Source organism: Oenanthe melanoleuca, chromosome 4A, assembly GCF_029582105.1.
Source record: "Oenanthe melanoleuca isolate GR-GAL-2019-014 chromosome 4A, OMel1.0, whole genome shotgun sequence".
Classification (NCBI taxonomy): domain Eukaryota; kingdom Metazoa; phylum Chordata; class Aves; order Passeriformes; family Muscicapidae; genus Oenanthe; species Oenanthe melanoleuca.
The window spans coordinates 6,939,192-6,959,472 of NC_079338.1; the positions used below are offsets into that span (position 1 = coordinate 6,939,192).

The 20,281-nt window shown below is 42.9% G+C and overlaps 1 protein-coding gene across 6 annotated transcripts in view; it reads left to right on the forward strand.

The window, feature by feature from the left end:
• The window catches only part of MAMLD1 (mastermind like domain containing 1), a 129,488-nt gene that overhangs the window by 89,718 nt on the left and 19,489 nt on the right, over positions 1-20,281 (forward strand). For 4 of the 6 annotated variants that reach the window (XM_056491828.1, XM_056491825.1, XM_056491826.1 and 1 more), the window contains one exon: positions 3,514-5,268. In XM_056491828.1, coding sequence (XP_056347803.1) covers positions 3,634-5,268 — 1,635 coding nt within the window. In that variant the 5' untranslated portion in view covers positions 3,514-3,633. The remainder of the gene's footprint in view (positions 1-3,513; positions 5,269-20,281) is intronic. The other 2 variants (XM_056491829.1, XM_056491830.1) reach the window with 2 other exon arrangements.

Below are 20,281 nucleotides of genomic sequence, written 5' to 3' on the forward strand. Positions count from 1 at the left end.
TCTATTGATTTTGCCAAATTGTGTAAAAAAAAGAATAGGAGAGAAAGCTGGAATAAATCGGGTCCTTCCTGGGGAATCTGGAACCAGATGAAGGAAATGGATAATAAAAATATTTTTGGTAAGGAAGAGTCTAGAAAAGCATAGGTAGGCTTCAAAGAGATAGTCTTGCAATGTCTGGGAGTACTGAATGAGTGTTCTGCAAAAAACAGCTTCTTGAATTAGTGAGGTCAGGACCCCGTAGTTCTAAAAGTTGTAGTGCCTTGTTGATACTCTCCTGCCACCTCCGTGGTTTGCGTGTCTGAGCCAAATTTGTGTTACTGTCCCCTGCACTGGTCAGGATTTCCAAAGCAGCATGTGCATGGAGAGCAGTGACTGGGAGCTGAGGCTCCTCATAGCCAGTACCAGCCCAGAGCATGCTGTGTGGGAGTAACAACCACTGAGGTGTCAGTGGGGAACACTGCAAACAATCTCTCAGTCAGAGCAAGGAGGGATTTCTGTTTATAATGGAAACTTCATACTTCAGTGCTGGTAACCATGGCTTATTTTTTACACTGGTGATGTGCTTGAAGCAGGATGATGGTACCCAAGTGCCCCTTTTAACCAAAATTACTCTAGAATTTGTTTAGTTGCTTTAAGGAGCGTATCTTTCTCTCTCAAGTTTGGGGCTGTAGTCAAATCTATCTTAAGCAAAAGCAATGTTACTAAATTCTGTGGAGTAATACCTGCCTGCACTGGGAGAAATTGGTCTCCTGGATTTTTTGGTACTTGTGCAAATACTCTCATGGGAAACAGGAATCTTGCTTTTCAAGAGAACATGACACCCAGCTAATTTCACTGCCTCCCTTACAGTAAATCTTCTCAGGAGGGCTAAGCAACAGCATCCTATTTAAAAGTCCTGTCCCAGTTTTGGAATACCTGTGCCATCAGAAAGCTATGGCCTTATTTTATCTGTTTATATCTAGTAACAGTCTAGGGGAAATGAAGTTTCATTTTCCCATCACATTTTATTCCCCAGTGCAACAGTTAAAAAACTATTTTTCAGAGTGTTTAGAAACCCCACATTTTTCCCTGATAACTCAGAGGATTGGAATGTCCTATGACAAAGGAAAAGCTGGCAAGGATATGCATGCCAGCATGTCAGCTGGCCAAGGGTGGGAGATCCCCCACTACTTCCTGCCTGAAGGTTCCCAGGGTGCAACTTGGGACTACATTCTCTTTTGGATAAGTGAAGCCCCTGTAAATGCTCTCTATACTTGTCTGAGTTTTAAATATATGTAGTTATGCTCCACCAACATGTTTCAGGCTACACAGGGCAACATCTGTTGAAACATGCAATTCTGGCTTAGTTTTAGCAGAGAAAATGAAGGAAAACAATTTCATCCATCTAGACTAACACTTGAGAGAAGATTTAGGCCTGATCCCATTTCCTAAAGCTAAGACAATTTTGGTCTCATCAGCAAATGTCTGGTGGTGCAGCAGTGTCTGGCTGTGACACTGGGACAGTCTCACAGAACAGCAATCCTGGCCCAGCACAAACACTGCTGCCCAAAGAAGCTCTCAGGTAACCAGACAATGTGCACTGGAAGCAGCTCTCTCTCAGTTCTCTCCACCTGTGGTTTTTGAGCACTGCCCATGTTAAAGCAATGTGACTGAAGATCACCAGAGACAAGCACTAGTAACTCTGTAAGGGACAGGTTCCCTTGAGGAGTAAAGGGAAAATACCCAAAGGTCTCTTTGCCACAATGCCAAAGCTGCTGTGTCTGGTGATGGAGGGTAGATGAACACCTCCTAAAAGCTGTTCAGCAGCACATTGTAGTCTGCAGTCCTACCATGATGGTCATGAATAACCAGCTTTTATCATCTCACTGTCTTCCAAATGTCTCTGTAAACTGGATACCAGCATGACAATATCTGATACTAATCCCAAACTGCATCTACATTCTCAGCAACTGTAGGCACAAATCTGCCATTGTCCTTCTGCCCACCAATTTAGAAATAAGTGATGAGAGGTGTGAGAGCAGCTGAGTGAGCCACCAGGCAGCCCTTCCACATTCCCAGGTCAGAGCCATACATGTTTGTGGGTGATTTCCTGAAGATAGGCTGAATTTAGGGATGGACATCAGTTTTCACAGTGGAGAAGGAGCTGTACATGGTGTGCCCACCCTGTGCCCTACAGCCTTCACACACTCTGTGATGACAGGGCTGTGACACTGTTGTCTGAGAGCACCAGTTGTGCAGTGACTGAGGCATAACTGTGATGTGTTTAAAAATTACTGTAAAATTTGAAAGTTGATCATTTGCAGCATTGCCCTAGAGTGGATCTGGTTATGCTGGGCTTGGTGGGAGGAACTTTTCTGGTGATATGAGCTTTTATGAGATGGGATTTTTTTTTTTTTTATAGCACTACATGATGAAGCACATGGACTTGTAGCCCAGAGCTGGGAGAGGCTTTACTGGGAGCTGGCTTAGAGAAACCAGTGTTCTTTCATTTTCCCATTGCTGATCAGATACTTTTCTACATACTGCTTCCCTCTATTGATAAACAAGTTCATAATGCTTATTTCCCTTAACTTGAAGCAGCAATGTTAAGGTCTGATTAATCCTGTGACATACAGGTCATGCTTGTTAAAACTGAAAGCCATAGATGATTTTATGTTGAAGAGATTGCCATATCCTGAAATAGTATGAGAAGCATTGTTTTCAGTTTCACTTTCTTTATATGGAGAAGGCAGGTTTATTTTCCCTAAGATTTGTGAATTTACTATTCCATTTCTTGTAGATCAAGATATTTATATAATTGTATTTTGAAAACATGTCCATTTTTATGAATGAGTGGCAATCCTTCAAAAGAATGAAGCTCACAATGCCTTAGACATAGAATAAACAAAATTTAAGACGGTTAGCTGTTCTTTACTCTTTCTGGAATTTAAAACATCTATGATTAGGAAATTTGAAAGTCTGTTTAGATAGATAGCTAGATAGAAAATGTGTTTTGTTTTGGTTTGTTTAGAAAGTATGCTAGTTATTTCAGATGTTTGGCCTATAAAGAATGTAAAACAATTTAATTATCTCAGGTCTGAATTTAATCTGAGTCATTAGCAGAAGGTCACTAAATTGAGTCCAGGGTTTCATTCAGATTTGCCATTTAGACCTAAAAAATGTTACCATAAAATGTTGGCATGTTTGTTATGCAGGGAGTATAATGTCTTAAATAAAATGCAACCAGAAACTATTTTAAAAACTTCTATTACAGTTCACATGACAGACAGTATTTTGTAGCTTTAACATCTGTTTTAAAGCCAACTCATGAGATTTAGCCTTTGTCTGACTATTTTCATTTCGGTGAAGTTGCACATATATAAATCCTGATTGAATTTGTCTCACATGATTGGCTTTTTAATTATATGATTTAATTTTCTTTATCTCCAACCCAGTGTCGTATTGTGGAGCTTCAGCACATGTCAGAATCTGGTCAATAATGGATCCTTTCATCTTCCTTTTATATTTTCACAGTTACAGGGATCCATTAAAAGAAAACTGGAAGATGATAGCTCTCCTGCCTCCAGTGGCGTGCCTGATGTCACTTTCCCAAATGACAGTAAAAGAGTTTGTCTTGACAGTGTAAACCTTGCCATGAGCCAAGGTGCCAATCCCAGCATGGCATGCCCAGAAATGCAAAGTTCTCCATTCTCCACTGGTCACAGCGCTTCTTCCCTGGGAGTCACAGGGCACCCAGTGCTCCTCGAAAACAATCACATGAATGGTGGTGGCACTGGCTCCCCGTTCTTAGTGCCACCCAACACAGAAATAAATCAGAAGGGGTCAATAGAAGGGCAAACCAACAACATCGTCCATTATGATGAGAAAGGAAACAGCTTACAGTCTGTGGACCAAGAGCTGCAAGATCTATTGGAAGAGCTGACCAAAATGCCTGATCCATCTCCCAATGACCTGGATCTGGAGAAGATTTTGTGCAGCAAGGCTGAAGATCCACTTGGTCTAAGTCATTCCCAACCAAACATAAGTACTACTTCAAAGTCCTCCCCGCAGACTTCCCACTTGGAGAACCATGTTGCTAACAAAGATTTTTCTCCAGGCTGCAATCCAGCCAGTGGAGGATCCCCTCAGATGAGACCGTCATCTGCTGGAGCTAACTTCCAAGTTCCTCCCTCAAACAAACCTGCTGCATCACCCATCTCTACAGCAGCTCAAAACAAAAACCAGCCACCACCGATGCTCCCAGTACCCTTGCCCAACATGCCTGGCTCCAACTGGCATGCTCAGCAGCTAAAGCAGCTGGCAGCCAGCAAACAGGTGTCTGGTACCAAGCAACAAGTACAGGCTCCCAGCTGGCCTACTATGTCTCCTCCTGGTCTCTCTCCACCTTACAGGGCGGGATCATCCCCACACCATCAACCTTTCAGTCCTCAAAATGTTATGGTGTCTGGCATGCCTGCTAATAATTTACCGGGAAACAACATTCAGAGTCCTCAAAACACTCTGCTTTCAAGCATGACTTCCAGCAGCACCCCATCCAATGGCCCCTCTCCCCCTTATGGCTCTGAGAAGCTCTCCAGTCCAGCTCTGAGCCAGCAGCCCTTCAGCCCTCAGAGCTCCATGCTGCCTGCTCTGACAGCAGCCAGTTTGCCAGCCAGCAGCATTAAAAGTCCACAGAACAACTTGGTTGCCAGCATGCCCTCCACAAATACTGGACCTTCTCCAATGTACAGGCCAGAAAAGCTCTCAAGCCCTGCTCTGCATCAGCAGCCCTTCAGTCCTCAAGGTACATTAATCTCTAGCATCACTCCCACCAGCAACCCCACGAGTATGCAGAACTCGCTTTTTAAATCAATGAGTACAAACCAGACCAAAAATATGAACATAATTATGCAACAGCCATCCAGTAGCTTACAGCCAGGTTTGGTGAATGAGAGCCCTGTTAGCCAAGACCAGTTTTCTTTCAACAACACCAAACCACTGTCTCACTTTGCCTCAGAGCCAGCTACTCAAAAAATGTCTCCTCTGACAGCAGGACAAGGACAGCAGTCCCTCATTCACTATCTCCAGCAGCAGCAACAGCAGCAGCAGCAGCAGCAGCAGCAGCAGCAGCAGCAGCAGTCTCCAGCCACACAGCAGTCTCCAGCCACACAGCAGTCCCAGCAGACCAACAACAGCCAGTTTCTTCAGCAGCAGTTCCGACAACTAATGCAGCCACATCGGATGCAGAGACAGATGCAGGCTGGCTCACTGCCATCTCAAAGCAGACAGGTGAGAACCTCTCTTCTATCTTACATGGCTTATGTGAAAATACCAAATCATTTATTTTCTTATTTTTGCTTTTTCATTTGTGTTTCAAATGAAATGTCACTAAATTTCTGAGGTGTGCACAGTTCATATATGGACAAGGCAATAAAAATCTCTGGTGTTATCAGAATAAATTTATTTCTTTCTTCAACTAAGAATGTACCATCATTCCACCATGCATTGCTTGTTTTAGCTTGGTGGAGAACTTTGTGCTATTTTAAAATAATTGTTTTTACATGTATCAGTGATAGTTTCTTATATTATAAGCTTATATCTATATTATAAGCTCCAGAGATATTTTCATTGCATGTTTCATGTTATCTTTTCAGAGGGAATATCTTGTTTTTATCTTAGTGTCCTTCAACAAATTCATCTCTGTGTTATGCTTCTGAGGCTAGAAAAGATCAGGTGGGGTGAGAAGTAAAGTTAAAATTTGTCCTTCATGGACAGCAGTCAAACAGTACAGCTCCTGAATAGCAAAGAGGCAGAGTTGAAATACCTGTTACTAGCTTTGCCAGAAGCCATTTCTTGCTTTGGATGAGGGCCATTCCCCACCCATGTTGATCTGTGATACCAATCCAGCTGGTAAATGCAAAAATGCAGCTAGCAAAAGAGAGGCACAGCCCTGGTTTTTGTCCAGCAACCTTCTCAGTGAGACTCAGTGAGAGGTGTGAATCTGCTACTACCCCAGATCAGAGAGATGTGCTGTGAACAGGGTCCTGGGAGCAGGGAAGGGCTCGGGAACTGGGTCTGAGAGCAGCCTGGCTGTGAGGAATAAGCGTCTTTTTGTTTGGAAGAATAGTTGGAAACACTGAATCTCACCACCAAACCAAGGGCTTTGTTAGGCTGAGCCAACGCTTTGTGAGATTCCTCCAAGCTGCTTAGCTGTGCACACAATCAGCAACTTGGGAAGGACTGAGAGAGACACTTCTCTCCCAGCAAAGCAGAGACTGATCGCTGAAATTCTGCTGGGATCTGCTTGAGAGCTGAAGTATGAAATGCACCCTAGAGCCATGTCTTCTTTGCTCTTTTTCTTTGCAAAGTGACTGGCTCTTTAAAAGGGGGATTTCATCAGTCTTGGTGTTAACTCTGGTGTAACTAAATATCATAATGTCCTGTGATAGCAATGAGAAAGAGGGGGATAGTTACTAAATACCAGCTTCTGAGTGGTAAGCCAGTGAGGCGCATTGCCCCTATGCCTTTTCAGGATCAACTCGCTTTTTTGCAAGTTGTGCACACTCCATTCTCCCTTAGTTCATGCAGCAGCCTGAAGCAGGGGTAGGGGAAGGACTGGTGGCTTATGCAGGTGAACAGGCAACAATGGGGCACAGCTAGTGCTCTTTAAAAGGTTACCACTGAAAGGCCCATTATTCAACAAAGACCTTCAGCAGTTTGTTGCTTCAAGCACATGAAGACCCTGCTTGTGTCCGGTGGGACCCAGATTAAACAGAGAGTAGAAAGTCTTGTGCTAGCTTGGGATCCAGGCCTGTGGATAGGCATGGTTGAAAGGAACAAAGTGCAGCACTTCCATGAATTACTGCCCACTAGATGTTGTACTCTGGAGGCAGGTGTGGGTGAAGAATACATTCATAGTGTTTTCCTGCATCTTGCATGAGGACTAATGAGTTGTTAATCACAGTGACATGTTCACTTTTGATCATACGTTCGTAACCTTTGAGGTTATATTTTTTTGGCTTCACCACTGAGTCTGTGAAGTTGGAACGTCCTTGTTGGATTCCTGAGGTTTCTGTGCCCCAGTTTTCCTTGCTTTGCATTTTAGTCTTATTCCTCTGAACCCCTTGCATCACTGATTAGACACATTAAATAAATAAATAAATAAATAAATAAATAAATAAATAAATAAATAAATAATAGAATCCTGAAGTGAGTGTCTAATTGGCCAAAATATTTCTTCTTCAAGCAGCTTTTCTGGTGCTCTGCCTGTGCTGCATTTTCAGCTGATTTTCACTGTCAGAGAGAGAGTAATTATAATCTTGCTGCTATCAGTAAAGATCAAAGGCAGTTAAGACAATGATTACAGGTGATGAACATTTTACATTTTCAGACTAGTTAGGTAAGCTTATGGTGCCTCCCTCATTTTACAGGGAAGACTTAGTACAATAATTATACACCAGATGACAGTGCTTCAGTTTTACAGTCTGTTGAGCTGCTTAAGAAAGATGGTGGATGTTCAGAAGTGGAGCGTTTTGTAAGGTTTTGATAACTTTACTGCAAATCTCATAGAAGAAAATTAATCCTGAGTGCTGAATTAAAAGAAAGATTACATAGGAAAATTATTCTGTGTAGGAATCCTTGAGTCTGAGATACTTATGATGTTTCTTGGAATCTAGCATGGAGATCTGTTATTTGTCTGCAATAAATTTCTTATTTACATTGAGAGATTGGTACTGAATGTTGGACCCCACCTGCACTGTACCAATTTTACTGCATTAGAGTGAAGTAGCCCCAGTGACTGTGGTTTTGATTTCCAGCAGTATATCCAGAGCTGAATTTGAGCTTTGAAGAATTTCAATGCCAATTCCCTCCTAAGGCAGGTGATGAATGGGACTTTTCAAGCATAGAGCAGTTGTTTCATTAAAAGGCACAATGTTAAAGATTCAGAAGACAGGAACACTACTTCTGCATCTCAAAAATTAGTAGATTTCTGGCGGAAAATTTCCCTTTTTTAGCTTCATTCATAGAAATTTGCTCAGAGAAGAGTAACAGCATTCCCTGAAATTTCATTTAGTGCTTAAAGGTCATCTCCTTCTTCTATGTGTGTGTTTGAAAATGTGACTAAAATTTATAAAAAGAAGGCATAGTTCTCTCTTCTTTGGAGCAAGAGGTGCAGCTTTGTATGGAAGAAGAATGTGGATGGTGGCCAGTTGGAGGGAGAACAATAAACCATGAAATTTGATCCTTGTAGCAGGCACAGCAACATGGAGAATAGAGCAGCAGCCCTAGACCCAGAATTAGCTGGGTTTTTCTGTTGTTTCACTGTTTCATTAACGCAAACACTCCACATTCCAAAAGCGTTACTGCTAGTGCGTCACAGTTCTACCATTTTTGTAGTTAGTGATATATCTTAAGTGTGATCAGTCTGTGTCCCAGATCCTGTCTTGCCTGGACAGCTGCTGAATCTGATAGGGCTAATATCCCCCATCTGAAGCACTATGTCTTTGTTGTTGAGCATGGATGGGTATTGATTGAGGTGCTGACAGTTTGCATTGTGTGATAGTGCAGAGCCTGGTGGGGCTAACGCTGCTCTCTGGCAATGGGCAGGTTTTCATTTAATTCCAGTAGGGCTGATGCCTGTGAGTGAAATTATACTCAAAGGCCTGGACTCGTAAATCCCGAGTATAAAGATGGTAGTTAATGCCAGAGTCAAAGATAGTCTCCAGAATTATCACACACTGTTTTCAGGGGTAAAGCTTCACCACTTGACTTTATTGGCTGTTTCTATGCGCACAAAAAGCTGCATTTACCCAGGCAGGTTGACTAGCTGGGAATCTCCCTGATTTTCATGTCTAAGTAGTTTGTACTTGCAGATTTGCCATTCTGGAATGTCAGATACACTGGGCTCAATTCTGCCTTCAGCAATGCTGACACAACATCCCACTTTCAGAGGAGCTCTTCTGTCAGTTCCTCCAGTGTGAGAACAGACACAGGGTTCTGTGCAGGGGAAGGAGGGATCCCCTCCTCCCTGAAGGTAGGAAAACCAGCCAGTGATATTCACAGTATAAGTCAGACTGGAATATATAAACCCTTTGGGTGGCTATTTCTTTTCAAAGCGCAAGGTGATACGAGTTAAAACCTGGGAGTCTCAGGGAGGAGGGCAGGATTGCCCATTCTGTGTGTGAAATGCTGAGAACCAAAACACCGCTGAAAAGGTTGTTTTGTTGGGGGGGATGTAGGTGATAAACAGCCATTGTCTGGGAGGGACATGCTATGTCTCTGAGCTCCAGTTGCACTCTAGGAACCAAATGTGCTATTCTTAGAGTTCTCTGCATTCCTGCTAACATCCAGAGAGTTGTACACTGGATTGTCAGTGAAGGGTATATTAGTTTCATCTCCATTGCCAAAAATACTGAGAGAGAAAAAATTACAAGAGACAGAGAGAAAATTAATATTATTTACAATAAAAGTGGCTGTATTTTTACTACATATGGACTGCATATGAGATAGCGAAGAACATGCTGGAGACTAAAATACCCTTTGAAAAGCAACGTATTTCTTTGACTGTGGGAAAAGCAATAGAATAACAATACATTATCTGAGTTGGAAGAATAAACTATAGGTTGCAGAGAAACACCAAAACTTCTGAGCTAGATTAAACATACTTCTTTTTAAAGTTAAAAAAATAGTATTATTTCCAAGCATAAGTTTTCTAAATATAGAAACAAAACTGAAGAAGAAATGTAATAAAGAGCATACTGATCCAGATATTAGATGTCAAAGGTTAAATAACTATAATGGAATACAAAATACACCTTTTATTAATATGAAGGAATTGAATACCATGGCCTGATTTCTGGGTGCCATATATATTATGGGAAGTTATTTCTGCCTAAAGTCAGAATAGTCAGTGCACTGATAACAGTGACTGTTAGGTAAGACTCTTCTGACTCAGCAGTACTTTATAAGCTCTGATGCAGGTTCATGAAGAATTTGGAAAAGCAGAGAACACAACCTGCATCATCTGAGTACATATAGTTCTCCTGCAAGTACAGGGGAAAATAATGTTCTATTTGGGATTTCCAAGATGTCACAAGGCATCTTCCTAATACATAAAACAATTAGAACAACATGCATTATTAATAAAACCAAAAGTACTGGCCAGATTTCATCTGCAGTTTCAATCCCCTACCCTTTTTCTTCAGGTGTCAAATATTTTTAAAGCCACTTTGAATGAAGTTCTGCTGGTCCTCTTCTCTTCTCTTCTCTTCTCTTCTCTTCTCTTCTCTTCTCTTCTCTTCTCTTCTCTTCTCTTCTCTTCTCTTCTCTTCTCTTCTCTTCTCTTCTCTTCTCTTCTCTTCTCTTCTCTTCTCTTCTCTTCTCTTCTCTTCTCTTCTCTTCTCTTCTCTTCTCTCCTCTCTTCTCTTCTCTTCTCTTCTCTTCTCTTCTCTTCCCTTCCCTTCCCTTCCCTTCCCTTCCCTTCTCTTCTCTTCTCTTCTCTTCTCTTCTCTTCTCTTCTTCTCTTCTCTTCTCTTCTCTTCTCTTCTCTTCCCTTCCCTGAATCTTACCTGATACGTAAACTTACCTGATACGTGACTTTATCTTTCCCTTCCCTTCCCTTCCCTTCCCTTCCCTTCCCTTCCCTTCCCTTCCCTTCCCTTCCCTTCCCTGAAACTTCCCTGAAACTTCCCTGAAACTTCCCTTCCCTTCCCTGAAACTTCCCTGAAACTTCCCTTCCCTTCCCTTCCCTTCCCTTCCCTTCCCTTCCCTTCCCTTCCCTTCCCTTCCCTTCCCTTCCCTTCCCTTCCCTTCCCTTCCCTTCCCTTCCCTTCCCTTCCCTTCCCTTCCCTTCCCTTCCCTTCCCTTCCCTTCCCTTCCCTTCCCTGAAACTTCCCTGAAACTTCCCTGAAACTTCCCTGAAACTTCCCTGAAACTTCCCTGAAACTTCCCTGAAACTTCCCTGAAACTTCCCTTCCCTGAAACTTCCCTGAAACTTCCCTGAAACTTCCCTGAAACTTCCCTGAAACTTCCCTGAAACTTCCCTTCCCTTCCCTGAAACTTCCCTGAAACTTCCCTTCCCTTCCCTTCCCTTCCCTTCCCTTCCCTTCCCTTCCCTTCCCTTCCCTTCCCTTCCCTTCCCTTCCCTTCCCTTCCCTTCCCTTCCCTTCCCTTCCCTTCCCTTCCCTTCCCTTCCCTTCCCTTCCCTTCCCTTCCCTTCCCTTCCCTTCCCTTCCCTTCCCTTCCCTTCCCTTCCCTTCCCTTCCCTGAAACTTCCCTGAAACTTCCCTGAAACTTCCCTGAAACTTCCCTGAAACTTCCCTTCCCTGAAACTTCCCTTCCCTTCCCTTCCCTTCCCTTCCCTTCCCTTCCCTTCCCTTCCCTTCCCTTCCCTTCCCTTCCCTTCCCTTCCCTTCCCTTCCCTTCCCTTCCCTTCCCTTCCCTTCCCTTCCCTTCCCTTCCCTTCCCTTCCCTTCCCTTCCCTTCCCTTCCCTTCCCTTCCCTTCCCTTCCCTTCCCTTCCCTTCCCTGAAACTTCCCTTCCCTTCCCTTCCCTTCCCTTCCCTGAAACTTCCCTGAAACTTCCCTGAAACTTCCCTGAAACTTCCCTGAAACTTCCCTGAAACTTCCCTGAAACTTCCCTTCCCTTCCCTGAAACTTCCCTGAAACTTCCCTGAAACTTCCCTGAAACTTCCCTGAAACTTCCCTGAAACTTCCCTTCCCTGAAACTTCCCTTCCCTGAAACTTCCCTTCCCTGAAACTTCCCTTCCCTTCCCTGAAACTTCCCTTCCCTTCCCTGAAACTTCCCTTCCCTTCCCTGAAACTTCCCTTCCCTGAAACTTCCCTTCCCTGAAACTTCCCTTCCCTGAAACTTCCCTGAAACTTCCCTGAAACTTCCCTTCCCTGAAACTTCCCTTCCCTGAAACTTCCCTTCCCTGAAACTTCCCTGAAACTTCCCTTCCCTGAAACTTCCCTTCCCTGAAACTTCCCTTCCCTGAAACTTCCCTGAAACTTCCCTGAAACTTCCCTGAAACTTCCCTGAAACTTCCCTGAAACTTCCCTGAAACTTCCCTTCCCTGAAACTTCCCTGAAACTTCCCTGAAACTTCCCTGAAACTTCCCTGAAACTTCCCTTCCCTGAAACTTCCCTGAAACTTCCCTGAAACTTCCCTTCCCTGAAACTTCCCTTCCCTTCCCTTCCCTTCCCTTCCCTTCCCTTCCCTTCCCTTCCCTTCCCTTCCCTTCCCTTCCCTTCCCTTCCCTTCCCTGAAACTTCCCTGAAACTTCCCTTCCCTTCCCTGAAACTTCCCTTCCCTTCCCTGAAACTTCCCTGAAACTTCCCTTCCCTGAAACTTCCCTTCCCTGAAACTTCCCTTCCCTTCCCTTCCCTTCCCTTCCCTTCCCTGAAACTTCCCTGAAACTTCCCTGAAACTTCCCTGAAACTTCCCTTCCCTGAAACTTCCCTGAAACTTCCCTGAAACTTCCCTGAAACTTCCCTTCCCTGAAACTTCCCTTCCCTTCCCTTCCCTTCCCTTCCCTTCCCTTCCCTTCCCTTCCCTTCCCTTCCCTTCCCTTCCCTTCCCTTCCCTTCCCTTCCCTTCCCTTCCCTTCCCTTCCCTTCCCTTCCCTTCCCTTCCCTTCCCTTCCCTTCCCTTCCCTTCCCTGAAACTTCCCTGAAACTTCCCTGAAACTTCCCTGAAACTTCCCTTCCCTGAAACTTCCCTTCCCTGAAACTTCCCTGAAACTTCCCTGAAACTTCCCTTCCCTGAAACTTCCCTTCCCTTCCCTTCCCTTCCCTTCCCTTCCCTTCCCTTCCCTTCCCTTCCCTTCCCTTCCCTTCCCTTCCCTTCCCTTCCCTTCCCTTCCCTTCCCTTCCCTTCCCTTCCCTTCCCTTCCCTTCCCTTCCCTTCCCTTCCCTTCCCTTCCCTTCCCTTCCCTTCCCTTCCCTTCCCTTCCCTTCCCTTCCCTTCCCTTCCCTTCCCTTCCCTGAAACTTCCCTGAAACTTCCCTGAAACTTCCCTGAAACTTCCCTGAAACTTCCCTGAAACTTCCCTGAAACTTCCCTGAAACTTCCCTTCCCTGAAACTTCCCTTCTCCTCTTTTTTCCCCTTCCCCTCCTCTCTCTTTCCCTTTTCTTATTTCTGGGGAAGCAAGTTTTAAAAATACTACCTTATTTATTTTTTTTTACCAATGCTATAAGGAGGAAAACCGATTTGATTTCAAAGGACAATGGTAGCACAATACCAAAGCAAAGCCTTTGAGGGTTGGAGAGCTTTTGAAGGCAAAGCAAGCCCTTCCACTAATTAAGTGCCTTTGAATAGCGGAATAAAGGAAGCTGGTGATGAATCTGGATTAAAGTGAGGAATAAGGCTGAGACTGGAGTTTGACATCTCCACAGATGTAAAAACATCTTCTTGAATGGTCATTTCTGAATTTATATTTATCTGAGCATATGCAAGTGAGTTGATATTTTTTCAAACTTGGAGATTCTCTTTTCTGTTCTCAAGAGAGTCTGAGAGGAGCATCTTCTTTCTTCCCTCCCCTGTGAATAAATAATGTCAGATAAGTTTTGGAAAGTAGAAGTAAACTTGTGGAACAAAAAGGGGTGTTTGGTCTCAACATGTCAACAGTAATACAACATTTTCAGAAGTGCAGTAATCAAGATAAAAAAAACCTTAATTAACATCTGATCTTCTAAGCCTGTTGCTCTTTTGCAGCATTTTTCTGAAATTGCATGCATTGTCTTCTTGTGTTCCATTTTGGGTATTTCAAAGCATTCTCCTGTTGTAGTAGACCCCTTGCAGCCATGTCTTAACCTTCCCACTTCTTAGGCTTGCATTTTAAGATGTTTGCAGGTACTGATCTTTCCAACAGCTCTGCCTAATGCACTCATAATTCCTTCCAGTTTAGCTCTCTGTTGTGCTGATAGCACCCTTGGACACTACACAGCACATCATTAGAGGAAGCAGTCTACAGAGGAGAAGCTTGTAAATAGACCAAATCCTTCTAAACACTATGTGGGGATCATCCTCCCCAACTCACCATCATCCACCTTCTGGATCTGAAATTAATGTGGACACCACCAAAGCTGCAGCACTTTCCTCAATTCAGACGTGTAACCCTTGGTTACAACCTGTTTAATAAATGGAAAGTATTCTGCCAGCAATTGAGCATTTAGGACAAAGACAACTCTATGGGAATCTCACACTGGACAAATTAAAGTCCAATTGGAAAGAAGAAAGAGGACTCATTGTAAACACCAGTGAGGGGTGCTCTCTTTGTTGTGTGCAGGACAATGAAGCAATGCCTGCAGGGCTGAGGGAGGGTTGTCCAGGGTGGAGAAAGTAGTGCTCATATGCTGTTAACATGTAGAGGGAAATGTGACTTACCCAGAGAAATTTAGGGCAAGGTGCTGCATTTCAGCCTGACAGGCTGCTTGCAATGTTTCCAGATGCTCAAGGCAGAGGCTGTGTCTCAGGGCTGTGTCCCTGCTCCAGTCCAAGCATGGCCGCAGAGCCCTGGGTGAGCAGAGGAGGGGGAGCCATGGCATGGGGATTCTGTATGACCCCTGAAAATCTCGTTTTTGTGATTTTGAGCTCTAAGCAACAGACAATTGCTTCCTTATACTCTGCAGTGCAGGATGGGAGACAGCCTCATCTCCCAAAGATATAGGGTAGGTGGTACTATCATGCTGAAAAATGTCTGATTGACCAGTTGTACCCAAACCCCTCTGACCCTTCCAGCCCAGGTGGGCTATCTCAGGTTTTCCAGGCAGCTTGGTAGCAGTTCACAAGTGTTCTGGGCTAAACATTAGCTGAGTCAGGCCCCATCTGCAGATTTTCTTGCCTTTTTTTCTCCCACATAATCGAGGTTGCTTTCTTTATTATCACAGATTAAAAAAAATATATCCATATGCAGAAATCTTTAATCAAAAGCAGTTGAGCAGAAGGCTTTGAACATACATATTTTCTCAGCTGTGCTCTTGGATACAATGAAGTTTTAAACATCCTGGGAATCTAGGGAAGTACTTGACAACCTTCTCCCTGCTTGGCTTCAGGATGAATGCCATAACCTACTTCTGTGTATCATTCTTAAAAGTAACAACTTGTAGAGTGGTTATGATGGGTAAGGTACATCCTCACAAGTGAGCACACCCAAAATTCTTACATTGCAAAGATGTGTTAATGGCCTAGTGTGCTGAGGAATAGCAATGAGGAGATGGTTTCCATTACCCTTTTGTACACCCAACTCATTTCAACTGTGCTGTAAATCCCCATTAATATCAGAACATCTTCATTCCATTTTTCCCATGTTTTTGGAAGATAGCGCTGTATGTTGTCTGTATTTTCTGTCTCTTTTTAGTAAATGACAGTTTGGGGAGCTTGTGTTGAACTAAAAGCAGTCTGACTTTTGGAAAATGTGCTCACTTCCCTAAAATCATGCCCTACTTATTGCCTCAAATTTGATGCCTAAATTAATAAATAATTTTAATACTTACCACAGTGATACTGTTAGAGCAAGGTATCTAACCTTGATTTTTGGGGTGCTTTCTATCTGGTGTTGTCTTGTCATAGTCTAAAATTATCTCAGTACTTCACAAGGCAAAAATATGTACAGAACCAAAGTCCAATTTAACAAATAGAATAAAGGCAAACAAGTGGGTAGAAGAGTCCCTGGGATGCTGTTAATGCCTTGCCTGGCTCCAGCCTGCACTCCAGCAAGGCAGGGTGATGGGAGAAGCCCCTTTGCCTTCCTGTTCTGCTCCTCTGTTATTCCTGCCTGGCTGCAGTGAACACTGCATACCAGCTCAAAGTACAAACATGTTTTGATTCATATGCAATACCTAGAAATAACTTTCCTGGTAAAATAAACTCGGTGGGTTTTTTGGTTTTTTCCTTTGGGCATTTTGGAGAAATTTCAGTGTGCGGGTGGGGGAAAACAAAGCTGTGGCTGTAAACAGGAACAGATATTGTCTGTGGGACTGAATGGGGAGAGAAACTGAACTGGCCTCGGTGATTCTCTCATACATCTGTGAGTGTGGAAACACTGGGATGATTCACAGTTTGCTGATTAATACAGCAGCAAGCAAAATGGGGTGAATTAACGGCCATTACAGAGCTGCACTGGATGGCAAATACCTCCCCAGAACAAATGATGTTTCATGAAAATTGCTTAGAGGAAGAGGTAATGGGTCTTAAATACAAATTAGAAACAGTCCCAACAAAGCTGTTAACATTAAGGTTTGAAAGCCAAACACTATTATGAGCTGTTTTCAAAAACTGTACATTTAAGAAGCCTATCAGTCTATCCTGAGGGCTGTGTAATATTTCTATCTCAAGCACTTTGGATATTTCAAGCAGCCAGCACTAATAATTGACAGAAATCCACAATCAGAATGCAGCAGCCCTTCTTAGGGCTTTAAAGGCTAATCACTCTATTACACGTTTTAAAGATAAATTTTTTTATAGCACATATAAGCAAATATCATCATTTATCAGTACATAATTCTGAAGCGCACTACCATTAACAAGAAGTAATCCTGTATTGCAATTTAACCCTTGGCATATAGGAATGTTAAAGAATGAAGGTAGTAAATGCATTACTTCAGTATAAATAATATTCTAAGTATAACTAGCAAAATTATTTAACATTTGTCATTGAATTAATGAAAATGCAATTCCTTGGATCAGTGTCAGGCAGATGCAGATGTAAATACAGGTTATGCACAAGCTGTACTGAGTTATTTTTCCCCACTACAGAGCTGATGAGAGACCCACAAGGAGGTTAAGCCCTTTAATGTAGCCACAATAGTGTGAAATCCTGGCCTAAGACATTACATTAACAGCTTGATCTTGTAAAGATTCAAACACACGCCTAAATTTTGCAGTGGGAGGTCATTCCAGGACGACTGCAGGATTATTTCTAAGAGCAGACTGAATCATGTATGTATCTAAGCTTTGTATGCTCAAGAAAGACCAAAGGTCTCTCCAGAGGTGGAGCAGAGGGGTGCAGCAAGGGGCCGAGCAGTCATTGGCAATGCTATAGGAGTGCTGCAGCAAAAAAAGAGAGGGAGTTGGAGACTTTGATGCACTTATTCCTGCCTTAGCTCAAGTTTACATTTGAATTATTTTTTACTTTTCTGGTGATTTTGTTGTTGTTGTTGTTGTTGTTACTGGGGTTTTTTCCCTTTAGGGGTTAGTACCAGCATTTTACAAACTTGTCAAGCTTCAAATAAATTAATCAGTCCAGGAGTTATTTGAAGTCCTCTTGTGTTTGTTTTTTAAAGTCATCAATTGCAGAAGGAAAATTTGCTTCTTGTAGAAAGAAAAGCTGCCCCATGCTGTCAGGCACAGCAATAAAAAAAGCAAATGGGGAAAAAAATCTTAACAAAACACTTTTTCCCTCTCTTTTGTGATTAGCAGGCTGCTAATGTTAATGTGTTTTTTCCCTTTCCAGCAAGATGAGGACATACTACCCTGTAATATCAGTAGTATGTATCCCTGTCATAAACAAATCAATTTCTCTTACTGCTTAATTACTCAGGGCTTTTGAAAGCTTATCTTTGCATAATTATGTTTAATATTTCCTTTACTCTCTGGCATTAAGAATAAACAGTTACAGCACTGGGTTGAAGGGTAGTTTACAGGGTGCTCATACTCAGGCAGTCTGTTTTCTCTCCCCGTTGCTCTGAAGGCTATGTTTAAGCAATGAATGAACAATCATATGAGCATTATTATTTTGCTTCATACAACTCCCCTTTTCTCCTCCTTTCCTGCTCAGTCAGCACATTTTCTGCAGTGGCATTTTAGTTTTCTACATGGAATTGTGTTTAGCAGCATAGCTTCATGATGAGTATGAAATACTTTTTTCTCCTTTCCCTCCTCCCCCAAGAGATGCCCTGTAACTTCCTCTATTAGTCCATTAATAGCCGTAGCTCAAATTCAGTCAAAGGAGCAGAACGAGGTTGAGAAGTGCAGATTCTAGGAATTGACTTGACTGTTTAGATTCCCTGCTGAGCTCATTTAGAGCTGGAATTAAGCAATTCCTGCTGTATTTTTCGTCCTTGGCTCGGAGCTAGCGCAGCGCTGAGGGCTGTGGCAGGGAGTGCAGAAGGCACAGCAGCCACTGATTACCCCATCCCAGACCAGCCTTGCCAGAGCAGTGTCCATCCCCTGCACCAGCACAATACCGAGTAATCTTGGCTTAGTTTGATAAGAAGGTCAGTTTTTACATTGTTTTGTTTACTTGACTACAGGAAGAGTGGAGAACCAATTCACTGAAGGAGTAAATCCTGATGATTCTGTTTTTAGTTTAAGCATCAAGTTTCCATCTTCAGAAGATCTTTACTAAGGTTGGGGCGCATGCTAAGAGTGGGAAAGCAAGAATTAAAACAAAATGTAAATGGGAAATTTGTAAATAACATGAAGTTTCTTGTAAAAGTTTTTTTTATGCTGTAATGAGTCACTTCTGGAATATAGTTGGTGTTAATGCCTATTTACACATGCAGTTAGAAACTGGTGCTGTTTTCCCTCATTAAGTCTTGTTTTTCTTGTTTGCTTAAGGCAGAAATGCAAACTGCCCATACCTGTGGTGTTTGCTGCAGAATAACATCTGCTTTTGCAATTCTTACACATCTCAAATTCCTGTTGATGTAACTGGGAGTACAAGCTCTCCAGGAATAGTGTTGGACTCTTGATGTCATTTTTTGTGATTCTAGAGTTCCCCAAAGTGTGCTAATATCTCTCAAATACAGTCACTTGACGTGTAGGTTCATATCTCATTAATTATTGTTAAACCTACTGTGCTTTAGTTTATGGAGAACTAAATAATAATCCTCAAATTTCATCCTTTATAAAGCATTTATCAGAATGGTGAGCTAAAATCTTACCTTCTCTATGATTTCTTATTTTTTCTACTTATGAGAACAGTATTGAGACATTTCATAAGATGAAATGCTGTCTAGCTGCATTTAAAATACACATTTTGCATATTTCTGTCTTGATCAAGCTGGGGGAAGGTATATACCTGCTGCCTAGATTACTGTCAAACATAACTGAAAGTAGAGTTGAATTGTGCTCTGTTCTCCTCACAGACCCTATTTGCTCATCTGATTGGGTACTAAAAGGCTTTTATTGCCCTGCCTCAGTAACATTTTCCAAATGAAACTTTTTTTGCCAGTTTCTGAAGAAATAGCAGAACAAGTACCACCTTAGACAGGCTGGAAGGAATCCTGTGCCATGGATTATAAAGCAAAACAATTGGCCAGAACAAGGAATTAAAGTAATCCCTGATATTAGGAACATGAAAAGGAGACGACCTTCTGTACATGTGAGTTTCTAACCCAGCTGCACCACAGGCTCCCCTCTAGCGCTGTTTCTCCACACCTTTACTGGGCAGAAAACAAAAGCCCAGCCGTTCAGCTGGGAAACTGGAACATATGCTTGCAAATGTTAGAGACTTTAAATGCATTGTATTTTTAACAGTAGTTAAAATTTGATTGGAATGACAGGAAGGAAATGAGCAGAAAACATGCTATTCTATCTCTATATAAAATCTTGCTTGTGAAAGATACAGTTACCACAATAATGATGGGACGCCAATTGATTCATTGTTCTGGGAGACAAGTGCTGAGCTGGAGAGCCAGCAGGGTCATTTTCTTGCTCCAGCTCCACTTTGGTTGTTTGCTGAGGAAGGGCAGGAGAGGGTTATAAAGCTGCTGCCACTTCATTCTGTTCATGTTTTTCCTCAGAAAAGAAGAAACACCACCAGCCAAGATCTTTTTCCTTTGGAAATTGTGACTGGGAAGGGCCCCTTTGGCTTGTCAGACAAAGTGGGCAGTCAGACAGCCCCTTTCCTGAATACCAGGCAGGCACCAGACGGCTGAAGGAAGAGAGGCACCAGGCTGAATTAGATTGCCTTCTGCTTTGGACTGTACGGCAGGGAAGCAAGCTTAATTGCTTTGCAGCTGTTCATTTTTTCCCCTTCTCCCTCCCCTGCCTCCTCTCCCTCCTCCCAGCTGACTCCAGAGGCAGCCCCTGCTCCTGCCTCTGGAAACCTCCCCAACTTAGGGGCGCAGAGTATCAGAGGTTTGTGGACTCATTTTTATCAGTCCTCTTTCTTCAAGCCTTGCAGCAAATTGGAGCAGAAAGGAAAGGATTAAGGAAAAATTGGTGTAACTTAGTGGTTTGTTGTTTTTCTCCTGGGTTAGTTGGTGCCCTGGTTTCTGAAAGCTGCTAGGACAGGGGCAGGGCAGCACCAAGCAGGTGGCTCAGGTGTCATCGTATCAGCAAAGGCAGCAGGGTGTCA